Source organism: Gracilinanus agilis, chromosome 6 (genome assembly GCF_016433145.1).
Source record: "Gracilinanus agilis isolate LMUSP501 chromosome 6, AgileGrace, whole genome shotgun sequence".
NCBI classification, from domain to species: Eukaryota; Metazoa; Chordata; class Mammalia; order Didelphimorphia; family Didelphidae; genus Gracilinanus; species Gracilinanus agilis.
In genome coordinates, this window is record NC_058135.1 from 45,087,486 (window position 1) to 45,098,602 (window position 11,117).

At 37.5% G+C, this 11,117-nt stretch overlaps 2 protein-coding genes across 2 annotated transcripts in view; both read right to left on the reverse strand.

The window, feature by feature from the left end:
- Positions 1–11,117, reverse strand: part of LOC123252229 (alcohol dehydrogenase S chain-like) — a 262,791-nt gene that overhangs the window by 178,902 nt on the left and 72,772 nt on the right. The window lies entirely within an intron of this gene.
- LOC123251705 (all-trans-retinol dehydrogenase [NAD(+)] ADH7-like) lies at positions 1,812–10,149 on the reverse strand. Its single transcript, XM_044681014.1, has 6 exons — positions 10,043–10,149; positions 9,612–9,828; positions 8,131–8,391; positions 5,489–5,624; positions 4,144–4,282; positions 1,812–1,972 (listed from the first exon to the last, which is right to left on the reverse strand). The coding sequence occupies exons 1-6, from the start codon at positions 10,147–10,149 to the stop codon at positions 1,948–1,950; spliced, it is 885 nt and encodes a 294-aa protein (XP_044536949.1). The 3' UTR covers positions 1,812–1,947.

Genomic DNA, 11,117 nt, shown 5'->3' on the forward strand with positions numbered 1-11,117 from the left:
ACTAGGAAAGACTTCTGTGAAGTGATGCAAAGTGGAGTGATCAGAACCAAGAGAACATTGCACATTGTAACAGCAATAATGTATGATGATCAACTGTAAATGTCTTATTTAATATCAACAAGGCAAGGACCTAGGACAACTCCAAGGGACTCATGACAAAAAAGGCTATCCACCGCCATAGATGAAACTAAAAGGGGATAGAGAGGTGGCTCAGTGGATTGAGAGCCAGGCCTGGAGGTGGGAGGACTTAAAAAGTTTGGTATTAAACACTTCCTAGTTGTGTGACCTGAACAAGTCACTTAACCCCCATTGCCTAAACCTTACTGCTCTTTTGCCTTGGAACCAATACTTAGTATGGATTCTAAGATGGAAGGTAAGGTATTTTTTTTTTTTAAAGAAGAAACAGAGAGTTCAAATGCAGATTGAAACATACCTTTTTTTGCTTTATTTCCTTCATGAATTTTTCTCTAGTGTAAGCAATACATGTCTTGTTTCACAACATGATGAACAGGGAAGAATGCTTTATATGATAATATGTATCAATGGTTCCCAAACTTTTTTGGCCTACCGCCCCCTTTCCAGAAAAAATATTACTTAGCCCCCTGGAAATTAATTTTTTTAATTTTAATAGCAATTAATAGGAAAGATAAATGCACCTGTGGCCATCACCGCCTTATTGGATTGCTGCAGCATTCACCAGGGGGTGGTGGCACCCACTTTGGGAATCACATATATATATAAATAACCTATACCATATTATCTGCCTCCTTGAGGAGTTGTAGAAGGGAGGGAAAAAAGTATAAGACAGATTTTTGTATCTAGGTAATGTGAGAATTTGTTTCTCTTGGATAGACATATTTATTATGATCTATTACATATATGTGACAACTCTCATATCATATTATTACCATTATATATAAAAACTCTCATATCATATTATTGCCATTTTATATACATAAAAATAAAAATAAATGGTAACAAAAAATAGGAGTCTATTTTTAGCTTTCATTTCAAAATGGTATAATGGTGTATGTTTTTTTGAACTGTGACAGTCTTTCTGTAAAATTTCTTTTTTCTTATTCCAAACTCTTTTTTTAAATGTCCGTAAAGTTATTTGATAATGCTTTTAGGAGTGAATTGTGAAAATGATCTCTTCATATGAGTGTCATAGCCCATCAAGATATAGGAATTGTTCCACTTTTGCTTTTGTATCCTCAGTATAGTGCCTAGCCCAGAAGATGTAGTAGCTAAAGGCTTATTATAGTGAACTGAATTTAAATGTAGGGGGTGCTTTCCTTAAATTTATGTGTGCACGCACATGCACACACACACATTTCAAAATGGAAGGAATAAGTTGTGCCATGTGATAAAAAAGAATATTTTACTGAGATTAAATTTTTTCATGAAATTAAAAATTTCCATCTTTATTGAAACATAAGGAAGTGAAGAAGGAAGAAGGCAGGGAGAAGCTTATATATCAGAAAGTCTTTACATTGTAGCATCACCTAATACCACACAATGCCTCTCCCAGTAGTCTAAAAGTACAGTATATGGTTAGAATCAAGAAGCAATAATTCTTTGAACTCTTACTACTTTTGAACAAAGGCTATTGGAATTCCACTTAAAGTTATCACGTTAGACAAAATAATGAGAGCTTATGCCTTCACCTGAGATTCTAGTCTAGGAAAAAAAACCATTTTCTTCAAAATAAAAAAACAATAAGATTAACAAGCACCAGCTTCTATTTCAGATAATGTGAATTATGTCAGTGAAAATTTTAATCCTTTATTTTGAGAAAGGGGCTTGTTTATTCCAACAAACTTGATTTTTGTTTTGTGCTTGTCCCATAGGAGAGAGGTGTACATGCTCTGTTGTTATTATATGAAAGCAAAATTTCACAGAAAGAATCTGGGAAGGATCCCTGTGTACCTCCTGTTCCTTAGGAGCTCACATCACCAGCACTGCTCGAATGCTGAAATAGAAAATTTGAGGTCCTGTTAATAGCTTGTTTTAATATCTTCTAATAAGGATATTTTAGCACCAGATCCTGCTTAAAACTATTTTGTGCCTTTCTATTTAGTGTGCACATTCGGTAATAAATGAAATAGTTCATTAAAAGGAATAATGGACCTGAAGATTTAACGTCCATAACCAAGTGGGACACTTCAGAAGCCTGAGAGTAGACATGGGGGTCAATTAGGCCTGATGCATCTTGTGGTCTGTAAGGAGTGATATGTTTTAGACCTAAAACTGGATCTCAGTTTCCGTACCTGTAAAGTGAAAGTGTTGGAATAAATTATTCCTTAAGTCCTTTCTAGAGCAGTTAGGTGGCATAGTAGATAAAATGCCACTAAGTGTCAGGAAGTCAGAAGTCAGGAAGACCTGAGTTCAAATTTGACCTCAGACACTTAGTACCTCTGTGACCTTAGTCAAGTCACTTAACAGTGTTTGCCCCAGTTCCCTCAACTGTAAAATGAGCTGGAGAAAAGAAACAGTAAATGTCTCCATGATCTTTGCCAAGAAAATTCTAAATGGGGTTATGAAGAGATTCCCTTCAGATTGAAATCTATGCTCCTGGAATCTTTTACTCCACAGGAAAATGCAGTACATGACACAGCTGTTGAAGCTCTTGGCAAAGAGGAGGCTCTATGACAAGTTAGTAGTTTTTGTTTTTTTTTAAACTCACTCTGCCTTAGGATCAATATCAATTCTGAAGCAGAAGAGCAGTAAGATCTAGGCAATGGGGGTTGAGTGACTTGCCCAGGATCACATAGCTAGGAACTGTTGGAGGCCAGATTTGAACCCAGGAATTCCCAACTTCGGGCTTAGGTCTCTGTCAACTGTGCTACCTAGGTGCCAATACATTTCCTCTTCTCTCGTTCAGAAAAGAGAGAGTGATCTCCTACATGATGCCAATAAATGCACATGGGTGATTGACATTCAAAATGGCATCCTTTGTTACCAGATTTGCTTGTTTCTAATTAGACTAGAAAGACTGGATTCAGATATTACCCTGGTCCCCCAGAATTCTCCTCAGTATCCTTTTCAGTAAAATGAGAAAAGTTTCAAAACTATGCATGCTCTATGATCTAATAATACCAAAACTAGTTCTATAAATGTAAGAAATTAAAAAATGGGGGAAACGACCCTTATATTAATAAATATTTAGAATTAGTCAGGTCCAAACCCACCATTTTATAAAGGAGGAACCTGAGATCCAAAGAGGTAAAATGTCTTGCCTAAAGTAATTTGAGTGGTAAATGGTAAGACTAGAATTTGAACCCAGGCTATTAAACCCCACATCTAGGGTCCTTTATGCTACACTGAACTCAGGTGGCATCATCAAAGTGGACATCAAGTTTGTGCAAGAAACATGACTTAATAGGCTTATAATGAATTAAAAAGGTGCAAAATACTGAGGAAAACACTATGTTGATCTGAGAAAATGAAATAGTAATCATACAAAGATTTTTATTTGGTATGTGTTGATTAAAGATTCCTAAAGACTGGCTTCTGGGTAAGAAAATCAATTTATTGATTAGGCTAGCAACAATCAATAAATCAATGAATCAAAGACTCCATAATTCTGCCTCATGGATTCATAGATACAGTTTTGGAAGCTCATTATTCAGGACTTCCCTGGATATCTCAAAATATCTCTGATAGCCTCAATCCTTTCCAATTTCTTGAGTAATGGTTGAAAGCCCCATTTCTGGTCCCATATCCCCAATATCTAAAAGGAGAAAAGATTTCTACTCAGTTAGGAGTGAACTTATCCAATGTGTCTCAATGGGAGATTCAAGGACTTGGTTCTGCATTAGCAGTCATACCTGGCTTAGGCTAGTTAAGCAAGACAGAGCCCATCATTTGATCTTTCTCTCACTCTACAATGGAAGATATTCTAGAGTGGAGCATTCTCTAAATTCCCCAGGAACAAAGGAAAGAGGAGCAAGGTTTGAGGAACTGATCTGAACTTCAGTTCAAAAATGAGAAATAGAAATAAATCAATATATTAGAAAGAAAATCTCTCCAATAGAAGCCAAGTCTAAATATACATACACATATATATGTATATACACACATATGTTTCCAAATATTATACAAATTGCATTTTTTGATATGATAAATATACAGAACATATACCTTTCTCCTTTGTAGAGCAGATTAAATCCTTCTTCAATTTCATAAAAAGGTAAAACATGGGTTATTAATTCATCGAAGTCAAATTTCTTTGCCAAGAAGTCAGTCACTATTTTGGGGAGGTCATCTTTGCTTTTCCAACCTTAAAAAAAAATCAAGCACCAGTATTTATTCTTTGTAAAATGTTAAAGATCAGTCAAGCAATTAACATTTTTTTAACTATTTACTATGTGACAGCCCAGAGAGTGAGTGGCAAAAAGGAAGACAACAACAGCTTGCTGCACAAAGATCGGTTAAATAACATACTAAAGATTTGTCCTTATTTGGATTATTGTTAGAGAGTTGAACACAGGAGAGGAGGCCAGAGCCATTTGCTGGAAGACACACACTTGTCAAATTTCAGGGTGTGAAGAATAGATTGAAAAGGGGGCAGCTCAGTGGCTCAGTAGATAGAGGCAAACACAGAGTCAGGTATTCCTGGTTTCAAATGTGACCTAAAATACTCTCTAGCTGTATGACCCTGGGCAAGTCACTTAACCCCAACTGCCTAGACGTTACTGCTCTTCTGCTTAGGAATCCATGCTTAGGTTTGATTCTGAGAAAGAATGTAAAGGTCTAAAAAAACAAGAAGTTAGAGGGAACAGCTAGGTAGCACTGTGGATGGAGCTTCAGGCCTGGAGTCAGGAGGACCTGGGTTCTAACTTGACCTCAGACACTTTCTAGATGGGTGACCCTGGGCAAGTCACTTAATTGCCTAGTCCTTGCCAAGCTTCTGTTTTAGAATTAATACTAAGAAGGTAAGAGTTTCAAAAACAAAAAGAAAAGAAAAACAAGTTAGAGAAGCCAGGATTGAGCAGTAAAAAGATAAGATCTAGTTAATTATTTTTTTCTTCTTTGATATCACCTTCAAATCCCTCCCTTCATTTTTCTCTGAATTTCACTCAAAGAATTCCCCTTTTTTTGGTTGACATGCCTCTTAAGCTGTTATGAAATCTCTTACTTCGCCAAAGGACATGTTGGAATGTCTAGTCTCTTTCCCTTCTGTGCCAATGGCCTTCTCACTCACCTTCACATGTCTCTGCCACTTACATTCCTCCTTCTGACTGATGTGTTCCTGCCCAGGATCACAATTCATGAAAAGCTCAGAACACCCATTCTCAATTCTCTCTTGGCTCCACCCCTCACTCTCTGGGCTTTTCTTAACATTTCTCCATTCCCTGCATTTAGCTTAGTCACAGGCACATAGTAAACATTCAATAATTGTTCTCTCTGTCTCTGTCTCTCTGTCTGTCTGTCTCTCTCTTTCTCAGTGAATGAATGAAAACTCTTCATTTCTTAGCCAACATACCTCCAAAAGTACTTCCTTTCCAGGTGCGTCCGGTAAACAACAGCATTGGATCAAAGGTGCACATTGTAACTGATGGTGGAAGACCTACTATCACACTGGTCCCATAACTCATATGGCAGGAAGCCAGGGCATCGGTCTGATAGGTAAATGAAGAAGAAATTGTGCTTCTTATAATATCCATCAGAACAGAAATAGTCCTGAGCCTTGCTCCTCTTACACCACTGAGCATAGTCCTCCAAGTTAACGGATTAGAAACTTCCATTAAATGCTTTCGATTTGCCAGGCAAAAATGACAACAAGAATAAGAATGTCAAGCAAAAGGAAAACAGCCCCTGACTCAAGGATCCTAAAAGGGGATGGAAGGTAAGGGACAACATTTATAGATATAAGCATTAAAAAAGTCTACAAAGAAAATTCAAGGTAATTTGGGTATGGGGATGAGGAGAAGAAATTAACAACTAGGGGGATCAGGAAAAGGCTCTTATAAGGGTTAACTAACATTTGAGGGAATTGGGTTGAGGCAGAGGTGAAGAAAGAGCTCCTTCCAGGAAATATGAGACAATCTAGTCAAAGGCAGGGAACTCATATGAGAGTGTCATATCAAGGGGAAAAAAAAGCAAGCCCCTATATGTTTGCATAGCTTTGGTTTCTTATGTAATGTAATGTAATAGTAGAGTTGTGGTAGCTTTTACTCTCCTATCTAGATGTATTTTCCTCCAGAAGGCAGGAAACAGAAGGCAAAAGCATAAAATCATAGATGTAAGGCTAGAAGGGACCTTACCTTATCCAACCCCCCTCCTTTTCCAGAGGAGCAAATTCTCTAGGTAGGTTCTGGATCCAGAGCCCAGAAAGGAAGTCCAGGCGAATCACACTGCTTTTGTGTATAATATTTAACTCATGAGGTTAGCCAGAAGAGATCAGAACAGCTAAACTTGATTCCAGGAGAGATGCTAACCTCATCAAGACAATCTCAGTCCAGTTGGTGGATCTCAAAGCCTTGTGGAGTCCATCTCTAATTTGCATAAGCCATACTCTTCCATCACTAACTGATGATGCCTTGGCCTTTCATAAAGCTTCCTTCTTTCCATAATCTCTCCTTTCCTTCTTTTCTCTCCCTTTCTCTACTGGTTTCTCTGTCATGTTGTCTTATATGTCTCTCTCCCCTTGACTTTGTCTTGCTGTCTATTTCTCTGACTTCATCTCTCTGTCTTTTTCTACCTGTCTCTTTCTCTAGTTCTCTTGATAAAGAGCTTTTCATGGTCCTACCACTTCCTTTCCCCCTATGTGTTCTATATAGGTTGAGCTCTTTCAGGTCACATGAATGGGAGCATTTTTCATTAGGTAGCTGGTGGCTCAGTGGATAGAATGCTGGCTCTGGAGTGCAAATTCAGCCTCAAAACATTTACTAGCTAGGTGATTCTGGGCAAGTCATTTTACCTCTACCTGCCTCAGTTTCATCATATGTAAAATGGGGATGATGGTAGTACCTACCTAGCTGGGTCATTGTGAAGCTCAAATATGAAATTTTATTTATATATAGCTTTGCATACCTTAAAGCATTATATAAATTCTAGTTATTATAATTCATTTTTGATATATAGTCATCCCTCGCTATATAGGGGTTCACTTATGGGGCTTCACTGTAGAGCGAGTTTTTTTTTAAATCTAATTCTTTATTGTGAAATTAATTACACTTATCATGGCACACTTATCATGGTTGATGAAATGAAAGGCAACCAACCACAGCATTATGTTCTGTATCCTGGGTGCTGATTGGCTCAGTGACTGTAGGTTAATAAGTGTGGGAAAGGTTTATAGGATAGTGGGAAGGGTTCATAAAGCCTAAATATATATATGCACATATATATATATAATAAATATAATGCTACTTCTTGGAATTTCACCTATCAGGGGGTTCTCTGGAACATAACTCCTGCAATAGGAGAGGGATCACTGTATAACAATAAAATGGTTACAATAGTTTTCTTGAATTATTGATTACTTGTGTCACCTTCAACTCATAAGATAATGTTGCAGTGCTATACTTGACAATATAAAACTGATCTTACACTTTAGATATTATTGGTCAATATCTAAATCTATGGATCAGAAGGGGAATGAATGAAAAAATGTCCTTAATCCCCATATCCAACCAACCCCAGATCATATTTCACATTGTAAGATCTGGCTCTCTACCAGGATACCTGTGCCCACCTGACACCAGGCACCAGGACACCTGTGCCCACCTGACATAGGCATCTAGCCATTTGCCCTCCCACCAAGAATACTGGAAATGGTATAACAATCTACAACTTTATTCACCATCATTTTGATTTACCCAACCAAGATGCCTTTCTCTCTCTCTCTCTCTCTCTCTCTCTGCTTCTTGTATTATCCTATTATCTCCTCCTAGCAGAATAAAAGCTCCCTGAAGGCAGAAACTGTGTTTGGGTCATTAGAACCTAGCCCAATGTCCAGCACATAGTAGATGTTTACTGAATTCTTGCCGATTGAAACTGGATGCACACACACACACACACACATATCCAGCTTTGAGAGGTGAATTCTATTCAGATTTATGCTGAGACTCAATATTTGCTCATGGCTCCCAAGATCTTGGTTCTTCCTAACAGATTACTTACCATGGTTTCGAGGAGCCCAATGGCCTCAAAGGTATACCCCACAGAATCGCCAGTCATTTCCTTCAGTACTTCACTGATGGGCTTTGTATAGTCCTTAGGGCTGATGCATTCAGTGGCTCCTACAGCCTTGGCTTTCTCAAATTTATTTTTGTTAAGGTCAACTCCAATGATCCGGGAGGCACCAGCAACTTTACAGCCTATAATAACTGAGAGGCCGACTCCTCCCAGCCCAAAGACAGCACAAGTAGATCCAGGGGTGACCTATGGTGATGAAACAATATAGTAATTGATAGCTACTAGTAATAACTATAATAACTTAGTAATTAATGATTATATAAATAAAACTGAGATTGTAATAAATGTGGAATCTCGGGAAATATGAAATCTAGGGCACAACAGGCCCATTGCAGTCACTGGTCAACTGATATTATAATAATGATTATTGATAATAATAGCACTTATAATTCAAGGTTTTTAAAGAGCTTTACCAACATTATGTCACATTGACCATCACAAGAAACTCAGCAGGTATGTAATGTCCCCATTTTACAACAAAGAAACAAAGGCAGATAGAGGTAAGAGACTGGTCTGATATTACACAGCTAGCAAGTATCCGAGGCAGGATTTGAATTCAGCTCTTTATGACCCCAAATCAGGCACTGTGGAACCTAGGTAACTGATAACTGTGATATAATGAAGAGGATAGGAGTTTAGAAATCAGAGACAGATAAACTTTCTTATTAAAGAAATACATATGGAAATTTGACCACATAGACCTTGAAACCATTCTATGTTTTCCTAGTGCTCTTACATCCCAATGAAGTGGGTAAATAAACACTGGGGAGATAATAGAGGGAGAAGGGGAATGATGGAGGAATGCTGGGGTGAGTTCGTTAATTTTATCTTATAAATTCGCCTATAACATCTACCCAAAATTTATTGGCTTGGTAAATATTTCCTCTCTACTTATATGTGCACAGGTAATATCCCTTAATAGAAGGTAAGCTTCAGGGCAGTAGTGGTTTCATTTCTTCTCTTTATATCCAGAGGGCAAAGTTCTGACTTAGAATCAACACCAGGTATTGGTTCCAACACAAAGGGTAATAAGGGGAAGACAATTGGGATTAAGGGGCTTGCTCAGGATCACACAGCTTGGAAGTGTCTGATGAAATTCTAATTATTGTTATTTTTTATAAAACTCTTACCTTCTGTCTTAGAATCAATACCAGATGGTGGTTCCCTGGCAGAAGAGCAGCAAGGGTTAGGCAAATGGGATTAAGTGACTTTCCCAGGGTCACACAGCTAGGAAGTGTCTGAGGCCATACTTGAACGCAGGACTTCTGATTTCTAGATCTGGATCTCTATCCACTGAGCCACCCAGATGCTCTGTAGCTTGTGTTTGGAAACTTCTAGATCTGTTCCAATCTTTAGTATGCCAAGAAAAGCATCTTTCATAAGAACAGAACCATTCATATACTCACCTTGGCAGTCTTCATTGCAGCCCCATAACCAGTGGAGAATCCACAGCCAATCAAACAAGTCTTCTCTAGTGGAGCATTGGCATCGATTTTGGTAACTGCAATTTCTTCCACCACTGTGTACTCAGTGAAGGTACTGGTGCTGGAGAAGTGATGGACCGGCTTCCCTTTGCAGGTAAATCTGCTTGTGCCATCAGACAATACTCCCTTACCTGTAATACTATTCAACACAAAAAACAGAGATAAATAAATTCAGCTCTAATGTTAATTTTCAAAGTAATTAATTAATTGATTAAATTTTATTTTTAATTAGCTAATAATTAAATTATGTAATGTAATAAATGTGTATGTAATGTATTATAATATGTAATTTAATAAAATTAACAAAAATAAAACATTTAATATGAAATCTCAGGAAAGATGCAAATACTTACTCAGTCTTCACACAGAAATTGCCATTGGGGTTTATGCAAGAAGAGCACTTTCCACACTGTGGGAGACAGAGTGGGATAACCTTGTCTCCTAGAAGACAAAGGATCATGATGTAAAATATTGCTCAGAAGCAAGTCTTAACACAGCCAGATCAAAAAATATTGAATACTTTTGTTAGATGTGTGTATATTGAAGGGGGCTGTAGAAAGAAGTCCAACATATGGGCTCTGTTTATAGGGATGTGCCTCATGGGGAGTCCAAGATGCAAATGTGTGAGTTGAAAGAGTAGCCTCAAGGACAGAGAGACTGAAGCATACCAGAATGACTATGATGTAGAAACAAATGGCATCAATAAACCTAATTTTTATAAAGAAAATCTCTGTTGCTAGCAAAAAGGTGATTTATTTGCTTTTTCTTCTAATTTAAGATTTGGGTCCTGCACAATATTTCCATACCTCAAAGAATTCCTGATGCTTTTGAGAATGTCTGGACCCTTTTGGCAGTCTGGTGTATGAAATTCTCAGACCCCTTCTTAAAAAAGCATTTGAAAATTGATGCAATAAAAATACATTTAAGCAGGGAGACCAAAAACAGAGAAAGAAAACTACAGACCAATCTCCCTAATGAACATAGATGCAAAAATCTTTACTAGCAAAGAGACTCCAGCAAGTAATTAAGAAAATCATTCACCACGATCAGGTGGGATTTATACCAGGAATGCAAGGTTGGTTCAACATTAGGAAAACCATCCACATAATTGACCATATCAACAGACTAACAAACAAAAATCACATGATTATCTCAATAGACGCTGAAAAAGCCTTTGACAAAATACAGCATCCATTCCTATTGAAAACACTGAAAAGTATAGGAATAGAAGGACCTTTCCTAAAAATAATAAACAGTATATACCTAAAACCATCAACAAACATCATATGCAATGGGGATAAATTAGAAGCCTTCCCAATAAGATCAGGAGTGAAACAAGGATGCCCATTGTCACCTCTATTATTTAACATTGTACTAGAAACACTAGCAGTAGCAATTAGAGAAGAAAAAGAAATTGAAGGTATCAAA